This window comes from Conger conger, chromosome 1, assembly GCF_963514075.1.
Source record: "Conger conger chromosome 1, fConCon1.1, whole genome shotgun sequence".
In the NCBI taxonomy this organism is placed as follows: domain Eukaryota; kingdom Metazoa; phylum Chordata; class Actinopteri; order Anguilliformes; family Congridae; genus Conger; species Conger conger.
In genome coordinates this window covers 78142780-78161284 of record NC_083760.1, presented here as the reverse complement: position 1 = coordinate 78161284, position 18505 = coordinate 78142780, and the positions used below count along the sequence as shown (strand labels likewise).

Below are 18505 nucleotides of genomic sequence, written 5' to 3'. Positions count from 1 at the left end.
GTTTTATACTGGTGAAACATGAAATCATCAGGAGATTTTAACAATGAACTCTTACCCAGCACAGTTACTGTAGACGAGTCACTAAATTGACTTGGTCTTCCCTCCAGACTGTAGAAACATCTCATGGTCATCTCATTGAGTGCGCTGTGTCTCCCACTGAGCAGCTCAGCTCCAGTGACTGAGCGCTCACAATCTGAGCCACTGATCGCTCTCTGATCAATGGTGAAAGTGCAGTGGGACACAGGGGAAGAGCCAGGTCCCCTGCACCTCAGTGTCATTGAGTCCTCTCCTGAAATTACTGCAGGACTCAATCCTAACTCTGCTTTGGGAAGTTTACCTGCAAAAGTTAAATAATCCATTTAGTTCATAATTAAGTTTAATCCATTATTCAGTTATGATTTATTGTCATCTGAACAGCTTTATTGTAGGCACATTTCTACAAAAAACGTGGCTTGACCCCACACAGCCTTTTCTTAAATGGAAGGTTATAGGACCGACTGACAGTTATACATTTCAAATCACCAATATGCTGTATAAGGAGAGAATGAGAGAATATTGAATTGAAATCGCACATTCAGGAGTACATCGATTACTGAAATGTGAATGATAAGCTTCACTAATTGTATCTGCCTACAGATGGTGCTGTAGCATGTTGTCTTTGACTAGATGTGACACACAGGAAATTGACACATTTCAATGCTAGTCACAGGTACGCCCACTTGAAGGTCGAGATACTGTGAGTGTGATGGAGAATTGTTAATTTTGTCTGGAAATATTATACTTCACAAGACCATGATCCAAAATGGCTGAGGGATCCAAAATGGCTGACAGATTTTGATCTCAAATTGGCCGACAGTGTTGTGCTGTGCTAAGGAACTTGGGGAAATGATCAGCCAAAAATCTGCCAGAAATCTCTTCAATCCTCATTATTTCCTTTACCAAAGTTTTCACAAGTAGTTCTAAGTGCTTTTTTGTATCAGACAAAAAAGACAAAAAGACTGCAATTGAAATATTTGAAATGCTGAGGAAGGGAAACTGTGGGAATATCAAAGACCTCTGGATCCAGTGAACCAAACAGCTCCGGCAGCCTTGCTACCAGGCCAGGCCCAGGCTCGAGCAGGCCAGCTACCATCAGGCTGGGCCAAGGCTCCTGCCAGCTACCACCAGACCAGCCCCTGGTTCCAGCTCCAGCCAAGATCTGGAATACCTACAGGCTTCCTTCAATCCAGCTAGAGCTAATGCCATCAAAATGCCCCCAAAGAAGAGTGATGAAGTCGAGGAGATAAAGAGAGCGCTTGAAATCAAAAATCCACAGCCAGAAGAGGGAGGGGGAAAGGTTGAGGATTTCTTAGATAGCAATCCGAGCTCAGTGTTTTTGAAAGCTGTTACTGAAAAGGAGATTATTGACACTGTTAGCAAATGTAAGAATAAAAGGTCTACAGACTGGAATAACATTGATATGGCTGTAATCAAGAAAGTAATTGAAGCCATTGCAAAACCCTTCACTTATATTTGTAATTTGTCTTTCAAAACAGGTGTGTTTCCAGGTAAAATGAAAACTGCTAAAGTTATTCCACTATACAAAGATGGAGACAGAAATCAATTCACTAATTACAGGCCGGTGTCTTTACTCTCTCAGTTCTCTAAAATATTGGAAAAACTTTGCTAGCAGGTTGGATAATTTCATTGAGAAGTATAAATTGTTAGCTGATTGTCAGTATGGATTCAGATCGAACAGAACCACATCGATGGCATTAATTGAGTTAACTGAAGAAATTACCAGTTCTATAGATAACAAGAAGTATGCAGTAGGAGTATTTATAGATTTAAAAAAAGCATTTGATACAATAGATCATCACTTATTAATCAATAAACTGGAAAAGTATGGTATCAGAGGGGTTGTACTCAACTGGATGAAAAGCTAAAATTTGTATTATTTGCGGATGACACCAATATTTTCTGTTCTGGGGAAAATCTGCAGCAGCTTTTGGAGGTGGTCACAGTAGAAATGAGTAAACTAAAAACTTGGTTTGACTTCAATAAATTATCATTAAATCTGAACAAAACCAAACTTATGTTGTTTGGACACCGTAAAATAAACACACAAGTAAAAGTGATGATCAATAATATAAATATAGAACGAGTGTATGAAAATACATTTCTGGGTGTGATTCTAGACCACAAAATCTGCTGGAAACCCCATATCAAATATGTGAAAGCAAAAGTGGCACGGAGCATTGGAGTGTTGGGAAAAGCAAGACACATTTTGAATGAGAGAGCATTGTATACTTTATATTGTTCACTTGTTTTGCCATATCTGAATTACTGTGTAGAAGTATGGGGCAACACCTACAAAACCAATACACAATCAATATGCATACTACAAAAAAGAGCCATACGGATAGTTAACAATGTAGGATATCGTGATCACACCAATATACTGTTTTTAAAAGTGCATGCCTTAAAGTTCAGAGATCTGGTAGAATTCAAGACCGCACAAATAATGTATAAAGCAAAAAATAAACAGCTTCCTGGTAACATACAAAGACTGTTCACACAGAGCGAGAGGGGGGATACAACTTAAGAGGTGAATTAAATATGAAACGGCATTATGCTCGGACTAATATTAAAAGTATGTGTATTTCGATTTGTGGTGTGGTGTTGTGGAATGGTCTCGAGGAAAAAATTAAACAGAGTATAAATGTAATGGAATTTAAAAAGTACAAAATGTACAAAAAATATATTTTTACAAGGTACAGACGCGAAGAAGGAGAATGTGCCACTTGCTAGTGGTAAACGTTTTTGTTTGATTACACCACAGGACTGAAATTGATGAATTTACAAACCTAAAAACTTTATTACTTTATTTTTTCTACAATTGTAATTATTAAGTGTTAAGATTGGGATAGGACTGGAAAAGCTTTGCTTCTTCCTATTCCATTTCGGACTTATTATCATTGTTATTTTGTTCTTATTTTAATTGTACGAAATAAAGTTTATAAAAAAAAAGAAAAAAAAAAGATATCTTGCACAGCCACTGCTGTACTGTACACAGTGCAATACATAAGTAGATAAATAAATACATAAATAAACCAGGAACACAATGCAAGAGCAAAACCAACAATGTTAAAGAGTGACTTACCTACTGTGGCCCGGCCACTGCGTGGAGAAAGAGGTTCCGTATTCACACTATAATCACAGCTCACCTCCCTGCCCTGCACGTCACTAGTACCCACAGTAAAGGTACAGTGTTCCCCTTTGTTCTGAGCTGTTCTGGAAGCCTCAGGTGAGTCTCCAATGTACAGGTAACAGATGATAGTTTCAGATGTGGGGTTTTCCAGTTTTGTCTTACAGACTATGTCAACCATCACCCTGTTATGCTCAGATCTTTCCACAGAAATGTCTGGTTTCTGTAACCTTTCTGTTGAGAAAGGACATTGTGGCCCCTGCTCCTGCATGTTGCGCCACGTGGGTAGAGAACCCCAGAAGGGCCCGCACAACGCAACCCTGCAACCGTTACGCATTGGGAGAGGAATGCGAAGGGGTCTATTTTCCTAGGGAAGTGATGGGGAGATCAGCACCATGGAGAGAGAACTCTCTACCTGCAGTCCAGAACCCCGGACAGCGCACATAAGTGAACACTGTGGAAAACTACTGACTCAGCTGCAGCCCTTTTCCCTAATGAGCAGGGGAAGATATTTAAGGTGCGGTCGAGGCTGCAAATGGAGTCGGTCGGCGCCTATGCTGAGGAAGGAAGAGCAGAGGAAAGATCCTCTGCTGTACTGACCTGGAGGATTGAACCTAAAAGGAGGCCCCACCTTTACCAATGGACACGTGAGGATAATCGAGCACCCTTACCTTACCCTATCTCTGTGTGCTTCCCCCAGCCCTGACGCGGCCCAGGAGGGAAGAAGGAAGGAGGCCCTGAAGAATACCCCGGTCTGGGAAGAACCTAATTTAGTTTTGCCTCAACGGCCCTTTTATTTTCTCCCATTTCCTACCTTTGCCCTGAGGGGGGGCGCTATCAGCAATACCCCGACGAAAAAAAAAAGAAAACAGAAAAAATAAAAAGACTAATTTTTTCTGGATTACTGACTCCTGTGTCTTGGATTTCAGCTGGGCCCACCCACGGCCTCAGGATTTACCCCGAGGCACCACATATGGTGGAGAATGCGGGCACACTGATGCCACGCTGGGAAAGTTGGTCTGGACGGAAGAACCAACGCGACTGAGTTCAACGTGAATGGAGGCCACACCCCCCAGTGAAGGGAGACGAAGGACACGGCTGGCTGCACCTACCCTGGCCGAGATGCAAGAGGCAGAAGCAGAGGAGGAGTCCCGAGGGATGATGATGGAATCATCACCGAGCTGGCAAAGTCCCAGCGGGCCCTGCAGGAAGCGGTGGTTGAACTCTGTCGCCTATCTCCACGCGCCCACCCGCTTCGGCACCGCCCAACTAAACGAGCCCAAGTTCGCTCAAGCCTGGAGAGACGCCCGAGACATTAACGGGGTACCCCAAGGGGCAGTGAGTACACCAGCTTATCCCTTCTTCAGGGTAAAACGTGACCTGCTCTATCGAGTAGGTAACCCACAGGGGGAGAAAGTCGAGCAGCTGCTCATACCCCAACCGTTTGTGTCCCGAGTCCTCTATTTAGGCCACACTCACCTACTGGGAGCCCATCTGGGAAGGGAGAAGACCTACGAGAGGATCCTGGCGAGGTTCTATTGGCCCGGGGTGAAAAAGGCTGTGGAGGACTACTGCCGCCACTGCGCTGTGTGCCAACTCCATAGCCCTAAGGTAACCCTGCGAAACCCACTAATCCCCCTTCCTGTCATCGGTGTACCCTTCAGGAGGATCGCGATGGACATCCTGGGGCCCTTGCCGAAGTCCAGCCGGGGACATCGGTATATCCTGGTGATCTTGGACTATGCGACTCGCTACCCAGAAGCTATCCCGCTCAGGACTGCGACAGGAAAGGCAGTGGCCAAGGAGTTGTTCATGCTCTTTAGCTGGGTCGGGATAGCGGAGGAACTCCTGACAGACCAAGGGACATGCTTCATGTCAGGGGTCCTAAAAGAGATGTGCCGGCTGCTACACGTGACCCAACTGCGGACCTCCGTCTACCACCCCAAACCGATGGGCTAGTGGAGAGATTCAACAAAACCTTCAAGTCCATGCTGAGGAAGACAATTGAGACTGACGGTAAGGACTGGGACCAGCTCTTACCCTATCTCCTCTTTTCAGTCAGAGAGGTACCCCAGAGCATGACCGGCTTCGCTCCGTTTGAACTATTATATGGCCGACGACCTCGGGGATTACTAGACCTGGCAAAGGAGGCCTGGGAACAGTAACCGTCCAAAACCCGCAGCCTGATCGAACACGTGGAACAAATGGACCGGCGGATGGCCCAGATCTGGCCCATGATGAGGGCCCACATGGAACAGGTCCAACAAGAGCAAGCCAGGCTGTATAACCGTCCATCCATCCATCCATTATCTGAACCTGCTTATCCTGAACAGGGTCGCAGGGGGCTGGAGCCTATCCCAGCATACATTGGGCGAAAGGCAGGAATACACCCTGGACAGGTCGCCAGTCCATCGCAGGGCACACACACCATTCACTCACACACTCATACCTATGGACAATTTAGACTCTCCAATCAGCCTAACCTGCATGTCTTTGGACTGTGGGAGGAAACCGGAGTACCCGGAGGAAACCCACGCAGACACGGGGAGAACATGCAAACTCCACACAGAGAGGCCCCAGCCGACGGGGATTCGAACCCAGGACCTCCTTGCTGTGAGGTGGCAGTGCTACCCACTGCACCATCCGTGCCGCCTAGTCCCCACCAGTGAGTGTAAATTTCTGGCCCAATGGCATGGGCCGTATGAGGTCGTGGAGCGCACGGGACCAGTGAACTACCGGGTGAGGCAGCCGGGGCGACGACGCCACCTCCAGATCTACCATGTTAATCTGATGAAGAGATGGCATGAGCCACCCCCCGCTCCGACCCCAGCCCTCTCCGCCCAGTGTGTCCCACCACCGACCCCTGATGTGAGGATTGGAGAGCAGTTGAGCTGCCGACAGAAGCAAGCGCTACGTGAGCTGGTCGACCGGAACCGGGACGTCTTCTCGACTATGCCTGGCCGCACCCACCTGATCACCCACGACATCAGCACCGAACCAGGGAAGACGGTGAAGCTACGACCCTACCGAATCCCGGAAGCTCGCAGACACGCCATACAGGAGGAGGTGAGGAAAATGCTTGACCTCGGGGTCATTGAGGAAAGCCGCAGTGCCTGGTCCAGTCCCGTGGTGCTGGTCCCCAAGCCGGATGGGAGCTGGCGGTTCTGCAACGACTTCCGCCGGCTGAACGATATCTCCCTGTGTGACGCATACCCCATGCCGCGAGTGGACGAACTCATCGAGCAGCTGGGACCCGCCCGATTCATAAGCACCCTGGACCTGACGCGGGGATATTGGCAAGTTCCCCTAACCCCCCGTGCCAGGGAGAAGACGGCCTTTGCGACCCCCACGGGCCTCTACCAGTACACAGTCCTCCCCTTCGGCGTACATGGAGCCCCAGCCACGTTCCAGCGATTGATGGACCAGGTGTTACGGCCCCACCACATGTATTGCGCAGCCTACTTGTGTAACCTAGACCACACTAAAAGAGATCACTAAGGGTCTGAGTAACTAGGTCCGGGAGTAACCCGGTATTCCCCACTATCAGGTAATCAAATGAATGAATGCACGAGGAGACGGTGTACAAAAATAATGCACTTTAATTTCTGGTGTATTTTGGTTGACGTAGAATATATATCAATAAAGACTTTGTTCAAGGTGGAAAAAGAGTTGTTGTATAAATAGTATCTATAAATATTACACATACTATTCCAATAGCATACCTGACATCACCCACTACAATGAGTCATTGCCTAAGCTACAGCCAGGCTATTAGGCCTACTACAATTTGAGGAAAACCAAAATACATAATCATTCCCATAAGGGCGAGGAAAACAAAAGGGGAGGCCAGCTGAGATCAGAATCACCCAGAGGTAACAGCCAGCTATATACTATACCATAGAAGTGCTATAGTCGGCTTAGCTGCACGCACAAGTTAGGTATATACTACACCATAGAGTGCCACAATCAGTTCAATTATGCACCACACTTAGGGAAGAATCCACTACAAATCCTCCAATAAATTATTACGATTAGCCCACTACAAATCCAGCATAGCCAGTAAAGTTACTGCATCACACACTTAGTAAAAGGCCCCACCAAAGACAACACTGCCTATGACCACAGCACACTAGCTGGACTGGCATGTATATTACCACCCCTCTGCATGCCCCCGGCCCCGGCTGGCAAAGAAAAGAACAGGCCTCGCCAAACAAACAAAAAGATAATAAACAAACAAACAAACTTGGAGGTGGTTTTACACACTAGTAAGGCACACAGAGTAACTTCCTACAACCTAGCTTTGACTCACTAGTTTGACATTTTTTCTGAAGTAGGGAAAAACAGTGGCTACAATTCGCTCCTGAAAATAACAAGACTACATTAGCCAATGTACAATTGCAATGTAGACTGGAACATATTTTCAGCATAGAAAACTACAAAGACAATGAATGCATATTCAATACCCAGCAGCGCATGGGTATTACCTCTGGGTGATTTGAATTCATAAATTACACTGTTTAATATACATAACATTTACCTTCATAAAATCCTCAATCAACATTCATACCGCTAGCCATCCTTCGTTCTGTTGGGTCATGACGTGAACGAGGGAGCTACAATTTTAAAAACGTACATCATTAATGGGTAAACCGCAATAAACGGCTGGACTTTTTTTAGTACCTGAGAGTATTGGCGCACCATGCACGTACTACAGCCAAAGATGACAACCAGGCACCAAACGACTGATACACTTTAATGTTTTAAACACATCACGCAATTGATAAGCTTACGGCATGTATTGACGGATCTATGCATAAAGAATTTCAACAAAGACGCGGTTTAGACAAAGGCGCTTCCCTTACCCGCTTCGTATTAGATCACCGCCGGCAGAATCCCTATGCAAACAGTGCTCTTACCACTGTGTTTGTCGCACCAACGACTTTCAAACAAAGAGCGGCTGCCTGGCATACTATTTTACCTGCATTACTTCTGGTCACATGAGGAGAAAGCATCAGGTGACTCATTAAACCTGATCATGTGAAATGAAATCAGGTGTATCTCTGGCTTATCCCCCTCCCCCCCGTCACACTTGGATGACTTAATCATACAGCACGGACTGGGACAGTCACGTCGGCAGGATCGAAGCTGTGCTGACGTCACTGAGGCAGGCCGGGCTGACAGCTAACCCTGCGAAGTGCCGGCTCGGATTGGAGGAAGCGGCCTATCTTGGCCACACTGTCGGGAGGGGACGGGTGAAGCCCCAGTCGAACAAGGTCGACAGCATCGTCACCTGGCCCCAACCGGCCACCAAGAAGCAGGTGAGAATGTTCCTGGGTCTGGTGGGGTACTACCGACAGTTTGTTCCAGAGTCCCCCTCGCCACTGCAGCCTTCCAGGACTTACGGGCAGCCCTGGGGGAGGAACCGGTACTGATCACCCCTGATTTAAAGAAAACCTTTGTGCTGCAGACCGACACATCGGAAGTGGGACTTGGGGCTGTACTCTCGCAGATCCAGGACGGAGTGGAGCACCCAGTGACGTACATCAGCCGGAAACTCCTCAGCCATGAGAAGAATTACACCACGGTCGAGAAGGAATGCCTCGCCATCAAATGGGCAGTAGGTAAATTACGCTACTACCTACTCGACCGTGAGTTCTTGTTGGTGACTGATCATGCCCCCTTAAAATGGATGTACCTTAACCGGGGCAGCAATGCCCGAGTGACCCGCTGGTTTTTAGAGCTGCAACCCTACAGGTTCAAGGTGGAGCATCGCGCTGGGAAGCTGCACCAGAATGCTGATGCGCTATCCAGAAGAGAGGATGGCCTAGGGGCAGACGCTCCCGCCCGGGGCTTGGAGCTGAGGGGGGGAATATGTGGCGCCCCTGCTCCTGCATGTTGCGCCACGTGGGTAGAGATCCCCAGAAGGGCCCGCACAACGCAACCCTGCAACCATTACACATTGGGAGAGGTATGCGAAGGGGTCTATTTTCCTAGGGAAGTGATGGGGAGATCAGCACCATAGAGAGAGAACTCTCTACCTGCAGTCCAGGACCCCGGACAGCGCACGTAAGTGAACACTGTGGAAAACTACTGACTCAGCTGCAGCCCTTTTCCCTAATGAGCAGGGGAAGATATTTAAGGCGCGGTCGAGGCTGCAAACGGAGTCGGTCGGCGCCTATGCTGAGGAAGGAAGAGCAGAGGAAAGATTCTCTGTCGTACTGACCTGGAGGATTGAACCTAAAAGGAGGCCCCACCTTTACCAATGGACATGTGAGGATAATCTAGCACCCTTACCTTACCCTATCTCTGTGTGCTTCCCCCAGCCCTGACGCGGCCCAGGAGGGAAGAAGGAAGGAGGCCCTGAAGAATACCCCGGTCTGGGAAGAACCTAATTTAGTTTTGCCTCAACGGCCCTTTTATTTTCTCCCGTTTTCCTACCCTTGCCCTGAGGGGGGGCGCTATCAGCAATACACCGATGAAAAAAAAGAGAAAACAGAAAAAATAAAAAGACTAATTTTTTCTGGATTACTGACTCCTGTGTCTTGGATTTTAGCTGGGCCCACCCACGGCCTCAGGATCTACCCCGAGGCACCACAACATGCATGCTACTCTCATATACACACAATATAAAATTCAACATTGGGAGAAGGGGATTACAATTTTCACATACAGTTCATGTGCTTGGGACCAGCATCACACCATTTAGGGAGTATTTGCAATATACTTTTAAATCAACACACATATGAAAAACAAATACCTGATAATTAGGTAAATGCAATGTGACGTTCCCATAAAAAAGTGTTTTCGTAATTTACCCTTAATTGATAAATACACTGAATATCTTGAAATGTAAATGTAAATTGAAATGTTTATAGACTGAGAAAACACTTTAAGATGTTACAAGCCACCAGTCATAGAAGGAATTCAGTCACACAAAATCTTTCACTTCTGCTGAATTAAGTTTGTATATAACTATTCAAGACATTACTGATGTCACCGTGACTGTTATGTACAGTGATGTTCTTTAAACTTACAATGCTCACCCATGTTACCCTTATTTACACAACATCTACAAAATTAGTGTCATTAAGTATTAGCAGAAGCAAGTTTGGGGTAAAATTAAATATTGTAAAAAAATATTGGTTTCAATAAAGCTTAGTCGCTAATATACTGAAAAGAATGAAGATAGCTTCCAGCTGGAATACTTTTCTGCAGACCTTGATACATCAAAATGCATTGAAATACATAGATCATGTTGGATTTGAATCAGCAATTTCACAGGCTCCGTGTGTGCATTTCTATGATGTTAATGTTTATTCACTTCATAACTGTAGTATTCTTGTTTTTGATGATGATGTTTATTCACTGTATAACTGCAGTATTCGTGTTTTTGATGATGATGTTTATTCAATTTATAACTGTAGTATTTGTGTTTTTGATGATGATTTTTATTCACTGTATAACTGTACTATTTGTGTTTTGATGATGATTTTTATTCACTGTATAACTGTACTATTTGTGTTTTGATGATGACGTTTATTCACTGTATAACTGTAGTATTTGTGTTGTTCATGTTGTCATTCCCCTCCTCTCGTGACCATTGAAAGTCCTGCAGTCCTTAACATGTGTCATATTGATGTGCATGTACATAACTTTAACCATTTTACTCTTTGTAATGTAAGGAAAATGACACAGTTGTCAGTATGCCTGTGCAACAGGAAAAACCATGCTGCCTTTCAACAGGAACATATAGTCTACCATTTCTAAGAAGAGTTCTACATTTAAAAGGTTCAAGGTATGTCCTGTGTGTCTCTGTACTGCCTCCAGCTCATTGCTCTCACTGCTCTGAGCTGTGCAGCTAACGCTAATGGAGCAGGATGTGGTAACCGCCCTTGTGCTCACACTGACCACAGCATTGAACAGTTTAACTGGAACTGACACCAAATAACGCTCATATGACAGCCGTGGGTGCACAACAGGGGCAAATGTTGCTTGGTTATCAGTGCAGTGGGCTGAGTGGAGTCAAACTCCTCCAGTTAACGCTCTCTCTCCATGCTATTTTATCAGGGATATCACAATTTGCAGTTTGTTAGTTTGACAAACATATTAGTGTGTTAATATAATTAGTACTGTAAGTGATGCTGCAAATCCATAAATTGCTACATTTGCCAGTTTTTCAAAATGGAACCTCACTGTCAGACATTGATATTGGCTCCAGCTCTCTGCAAGTCACAAGTCACAGTCCAGTCACAGACCTTAAACATTAGTGAAATGTGGCGGAACCTTGATTTTATATTTTCAGAGAGAAAACTACTCATCCACAGGGGATTCAGGCAGCTTATTTAACTGTGCACCATCTGTGCAGATGAAAAGATGGAGCAGCTGGTTACATGGTTTCAGAGGCTGTGCATGCTAGTCCCGAACAGAGTAGCAGCAATGAAACAGGCCCACAAATTGGAGTACAGAAAAATTGGAGTACAGAAAAATACAGAATAAAATATATTAAACATATTTCCTATATTTAAAAAAATATTTCATTGTGATATTGTAATGGTGAAATCTTCCAAACCCATGCAAAATTAATCTCTATGTGGAAAGTATTACATACAGTATATTAAAGTATATACAGTACCTGTTTTTGGTTCTGGAGAGAGTCCTGGAAATAGAGTGTGAAAGTAAGATTTTGAGACATTGAATAAATGGTTATGAGTGAATCACAAATTGTGATTCATAACCTTCTCATGACACAAATCTTCCAGCCTTATGACAACATTTTCAAACTGTAAGTACAGTGAGTGACTCACCTGGTACCTGTTTTCTGTCACTGCGTGGAGAATGAGAGTGTGGGTTTGTGTTCACAGCGTAATCACAGCTCACTTCTCCCGTCCTCAAAGCCTGCAGGCGCTGCAGTTCCACAATAAAGCTGCAGACCTTCCCATTGGTGGTCCATGTACTTCTGTACGGCTGAGACGAGTCTCCAACATACAGGTAACAGCTGGTATTTACAGCTGGGGTTTTCAGATTCATCTGACAGGCTAGCATCACATCCTTGTCTTCAAGGATATCTACAGAAATCACTGCTTTCTGTAGCTGCTCTGTGAAAGTGGAACACACATCACTGAGCAGAAATGCAAAACTGATTAATATCCAAAAAAGTGTGTTTTGTTGTTTATGCCAGGGCCTAGCAATTGTTTACAGCTATAAGAAAGCAGTGTCTGCCTGATTAAGTGGTGTTTGCCAAAACACATTGTTATTTCCTGAGACTGTATCAGTGGTTTTAGGTCAAATTCAACTTTCTCTGACATGCCATGATCAGCCAGAAGTATGACTATGTGTAAAAATGTGATGAGTTTAGAGCAAATGGGAAATAATCCATATAATCATGAATAAAAATACATAATAAAAATAATTACATTTGCACTATCCACAGAGGCATCAATTGTACAGTGCTTTGGATAAAGGCGCTATATAAATGCAGACATTTACCATTTAGAGAGAACTAGAAGACAAATCGCGGGAAAATACAGAATAAAATATATTAAACATATTTCCTATATTTAAAAAAATATTTCATTGTGATATTGTAATGGTGAAATCTTCCAAACCCATGCAAAATTAATCTCTATGTGGAAAGTATTACATACAGTATATTAAAGTATATACAATACCTGTTTTTGGTTCTGGAGAGAGTCCTGGAAATAGAGTGTGAAAGTGAGATTTTGAGACATTGAATAAATGGTTATGAGTGAATCACAAATTGTGATTCATAACCTTCTCACGACACAACAACATTGTCAAACTGTAAGTACAGTGAGTGACTCACCTGGTACCTGTTTTCTGTCACTGCGTGGAGAATGAGAGTGTGGGTTTGTGTTCACAGCGTAATCACAGCTCACTTCTCCTGCCCTCAAAGCCTGCAGGCGCTGCTGCAGGCGCTGCAGTTCCACAATAAAGCTGCAGACCTTCCCATTGGTGGTCCATGTACTTCTGTACGGCTGAGACGAGTCTCCAACATACAGGTAACAGCTGGTATTTACAGCTGGGGTTTTCAGATTCATCTCACAGGCTAGAGCCACATTCTTGTCTTTAGGGGCATGCACATTAATCTCTGGTTTCTGTAGCTCTGTGAAAGTGGAACACACATCACTGAGCAGAAATGCAAAACTGATTAATATCCAAAAAAGTGTGTTTTGTTGTTTATGCCAGGGCCTAGCAATTGTTTACAGCTATAAGAAAGCAGTGTCTGCCTGACTAAAGTGGTGTTTGCCAAAACACATTGTTATTTCCTGAGACTGTATCAGTGGTTTTAGGTCACTTGCAAGAATTTCTGCAGAAACCCCATTTAGATCTATTGAAATATGCTGTCTTGGTGTGGTTATTTACAGAGTTCAATGATTTCACAATGCACACACAGAACAGAGTAACATAATGCACAGAAGAATCATTTTGCTTGCACTAATCATTGGGACAGCATATTGAATCTGGCGACAGAGATCATATTGAACCTGGCTACAGAGATCAGAAGGGCGCTGAGGTACATTTTGACAATTTATACTGACCTTTAGCATCAGTGGGCCATGTGAAATCTGGCAAATATAATGCAAATGAAACAAATGAACGTTTGATCAAAACAGTCCTCCAGATGGTTATTGTTGAATTCAACTTTCTCTGTCATGCCATGATCAGCCAGAGGTATGACTATGTGTAAAAATGTGATGAGTTTAGAGTAAAAGGGAAATAATCCATATAATCATGAATAAAAATCCAGAATAAAAAACATTACATTTGCACTATCCACAGAGGTATCAATTGTACAGTGCTTTGGATAAAGGCGCTATATAAATGCAGACATTTACCATTTAGAGAGAAATAGAAGACAAATCGCGGCTGCAAGGACAGAGAGAGAAGACAGAAAGAGAAGGAGGAAGAAGAATAGAGGGAAAAAAGTTTGACTCACAGTCCAGCTGGATGGAAAAAGCCAGCAGCAGAGTGGGGTAGAACTGGGACTGCATTTCAAAGCTGAGCATCACCTCAATGAGCAGAAAGAAAAGTGCATACTGACTCACACCATTGTTTGAATACGGAAGTAGGTTGAGGTGGGAAAAGAAGCCACAACCATGATCAGTTGCATTTTTGCACATTTTAAGTGAGGGAACTCGGCTTGTAGCTCAAAGAGTAATCATTTTGACTCCCAGTTGGGGATCTTCCATTGGACTAGGGCTCTGGATTGTGACAGGTTTCAAATTTCAGTTTTCAAATTATTTGTGGGCCTACATGTCATGTACATTACAGTAATTGATGGGAGAAATGTACCGGTTGTTTGTAATAAATGAGGGTGTCAGTGCCTCTACTGCTCTGAAGTCAGGTAATTGGATAGTTTAATTACATGAAAAACATTCCATCCAATTCATATAGGTAACTCCAAGAAAAAAATCCATTGGCGTTACCTCTAAATATAACATGAATCTAACGCAAAAAGAATTGGTTCAGATAAGTAGTTACATTACAGTTTAACTTACATTAGACCAACTCAGCCATTTCATGTTAGAGCAATGTACTTCAACATACTTCAATATGTTGGATTGAAGAGAGTTTATGATATCTAATGAACCAACTCACTTTAAGTTTGATAATATGATTTAAATTGAATTCCTCTTTACATGTTCCACCTTGTTAAAACTACGAATTTGTTTAAAAATACATTTCTCCATAGTAATGTCTTTTTTAAAATAACTTTTTTACCTTTCTGACTTCATGCTGATGTTGAGTGATATATCACAGTAAGCCGAACCTCTTCAACTCGGCCAGTTTGGTTCCAGTGGTAATCTCTTCTGCAGTGGTCCTCCATTGAACAGCTGAGACAGTGCAGTTGAGATGAGGATCAGCTCTCCAATGCTAAATATTTGATGGATAGTCTAGGTCGTGCCCTCAGGCACTGTAGTGTGGACTTGCTTGTGCTGGCAGCACACACTGATGATATCTGATCGGTGCTTGCCTGCGAGGACACCTGTACCTTCTTGAAGGATAGTGTGACGTATTATCAATGAGTTGTGGTGCAAACAGTAAGGTGTATCACTGTACTGAGGTCTATTGCTTTAGTCTCATGTGGTATAAATGCAGGACAGCTCAATTTCTTTTTTATTATAAAATTAGTTTATTCAATAATGACTAGAATAATATATATTTGGCTTTACAAGTAATAATTGATGGAAATGAAAAGCATCTTATGTTTGAATCTTCAACCAATTCTGTTACATGCAGTATAGAATGTTTTGGGGGCAGTATTAATTTTGGTTCATTTCAATTGTTCAAAAAATCAGGAATGTGGTCCTGTCTCTTTAAGAAGTCCAGACTTGAGCAACCATGCGCAGTAAGCAGCTTCTGTGGACAAAAGGTCATGAAGACTGCAGTAGATCTTCACCACATCCGTTGAGCGCGTCGTATATTAGTTTTTTACAATCGTTTTCACACTTGTCTCAATACCATGTCCACTTTTTCAAAACAATTAACACATTCACCATATCAATAGACCATGTGAACTAAACTGTGGATATTTTTGCATTGCTTTGATACTAAAGGCATTCAATCAACACTTCTTCCAAAGTAATTGATTGTATTGTATTTTTCTTTTCTGAACTACAATATATTGCACTGTGAGCAAATGGCATTAACAGAAGCAAGTTTGGGGCCAAATAAATTAAATGTTATTAAAAAAAATTGTTTCAGTAAAGCTTGTCACTAATATACTGAAAAGAATGAAGATAGATTCCATCTGGAACACCTTTCTGCAGCCCTTGATACATCTGTTCACTCAAGCAATCAATGCTATAAGTTAGGCTATAATGCCTGATAATCATGGGACACTTCAAAAGAGATTGAAATACATCTGCAGACTGGTTTTGAATCGTGACTGTGCAGAATTGGTCTAAACGTTTTTGTGCTTTTACAGGCTGTGTACTGTGTTCGCATTTTTATGATGTTCGAATATTAACCATTTCTAAGAAGAGTTGTGGACTTTTACACTTAAAGTCAATACTCTTTATTACAGTTTTTTACAATCGTTTTCACACTTGTCTCAATACCATGTCCACTTTTTTTTTGTTAACACTTAACACATTCACCATATAAATAGACTATGTGAACTAAACTGTGGATATTTTTGCATTGCTTTCATTCTAAAGGCATTCAATCACCACTTCTTCCAAAATTCATGAATGCCTCTCTCAGTCAGTGTTCACTACCAGCAAGAGTCTGTACAAATACAACAAATTTTGCAGACATTTGGATACTCTGTTCAAAAGTTAACTTTCAGTTCAAAACCCAATAAAATTCTGATCACTGTAGATGGAAATATGTTGCATTTTGACAGAAAAATGAAACTATATGCTTGAAATACGTAAGCCAGATCATTCTGATTTTAGCAGAAAGTTTATTCAGTTTATTCAATTTTTTTGTTCACGGCCTTGTTACCATCTATGCAAAAATGGTCATACTTGCATTGAATTGTGCATGTATATGGGGAAAATATAGATGTAGTTGTCACTGAAGAGATTTTTCCACTATTACTGCTGTATATGGACTGCTGAAACACCTGGCTGTCATTTCAGTGAACTACCTACCCAGGTCTTTTTTGTTTGTGCCCCGTTACCACAAATAAAAAAGGGGCCATCTTTGGATTGGCATTTGCATTCTTTCGCCTTGGTGGGGGAAATGGATGCAGCCAAAAGTAGAGGAAGAAGATGTTGTGGAAGAGCAAGAACAGTTGTGTCTGATGAAATCAGAGCCACAGTCATTGATCATGTGGTAAATCATGGTCTGTCCCTGAGGGAAGCAGGTTCGGGGCTTCAACCACACTTGCCGAGATCCACAGTGGCTTCAATAGTGAGGATTTTCAGGCAAACCAACTGGTACTATTCAGTAGGTACAGCATTGTGACTGAAGGCATTCAATTGATTGAAATTCAAGATTGGAAGAAGGGGATTATAATTTTCACATACAGTTCATGTGTTTGGGACCATATTATAATTATGTCAATGCAATGTCACTTTCCCATAAAAAAGTGGTTTCGTAATTGAATGCCCGATAATCGTGGGACACTTCAAAAGAGATTGAAATACATCTGCAGACAATGTTGGTTTTGAATCATGACTGTGCAGAATTGGTCTAAATATTTTTGTGCTTTTACAGGCTCTGTGTGTGCATTTTTATGATGTTAGAATGTTGCACTCAGTATGTTTGTGCAAACATATAGTCAACCATTTCTAAGAAGAGTTGTGGAATTTTACACTTAAAGTCAATACTCTTCATTAAGGTTCAAGGTATGTCCTGTGTGTCTCTGTACTGCCTCCAGCTCATTGCTCTCACCGCTCCAAGCTGTGCAGCTAATGCAAACGCCAATGGCGCAGGATGTGGTAACCGCCCTTGTCTGGAGCAAGGAAAGGAAGAATGAGGAGAAAATCAAGCGATTGGGAAGAGCCCACTGACTCCTTACAGGGGCATCCTCTGCACCTCTGAGCAGAAAGTAAATGAATGCTCTGTGAGGCAGTGAGAGGTAAATCGCACCAAGGGTTGCTCTTAGTGAAGAATCAAATGTATGTATTCACAGAGATAGAGGAAACAAATATTTTTTAAGAATTCATTTTGCACTAATACAGCACAACCTACTTGAACTCAATACTAAATTGTAAAAAAATAATAATAATCTGAGAACAGCCAATTATACAACTCTTATGTGTCTCTCAAAAGCATACATTTATCATTGGGCTGAATCCAAATGCAGAGAAGGAGGGAGTTAGGAACCAGAGATAAGTGTGAACAAAAATACTTTCACGAGGAACACAACAAAACAAACATGAGAACACAAGGGAGCAAAACAAGAGCCTAGAAACAGCATTGCTAGCGGCTAGCAACAACCCAAGCTCACCACTAAAACCCAGCAAATACAAGGTCGGAACCTGGACACTAAATACAAAGGGAAACTAATAATATAATGACGATGAGGGATGACCAAAAAGACACAAATGAAATACAGTAGAGCTTGGGAACTGGCGGCCTCTAGTGGGCATAAACAGAAACTGACATAATTCATGGTTTCAAGGTGAATAAACAATATTTTGCTTTTTTAAGTTCTCTGGGTCCAACATCTATATAAATGCATATGAGTCTCATAGTATATCATATTAACATAACATAACATAACATAACATAACAGCACTGTATTAAGCACTACATAATATATTATTTACAAGTGCAGTTAAGAGTTATTCTCTAAATTTGTAATACATGACATGACATTGGGCACAGTGGGTAGCACTGTTG

At 42.8% G+C, this 18505-nt stretch overlaps 1 protein-coding gene across 12 annotated transcripts in view; it reads right to left on the bottom strand.

Annotated features, from left to right (window-relative positions):
- Window positions 1–18505, bottom strand: part of LOC133124318 (mucin-2-like) — a 135353-nt gene that overhangs the window by 96103 nt on the left and 20745 nt on the right. For 4 of the 12 annotated variants that reach the window (XR_009708312.1, XM_061235421.1, XM_061235430.1 and 1 more), the window contains exons 3-4: window positions 14145–14206; window positions 13747–13773 (exon numbers count right to left, since the gene is read on the bottom strand). Coding sequence is in view for 11 of the 12 variants with exons in the window: in XM_061235421.1 (XP_061091405.1) it covers window positions 13747–13773; window positions 14145–14206 (89 nt within the window). In the remaining variant the exon portion in view is untranslated. Of the gene's footprint in view, window positions 1–13746; window positions 13774–14144; window positions 14218–14929; window positions 15043–18505 lie in introns of all 12 variants that reach the window. The other 8 variants (XM_061235473.1, XM_061235464.1, XM_061235481.1 and 5 more) reach the window with 6 other exon arrangements.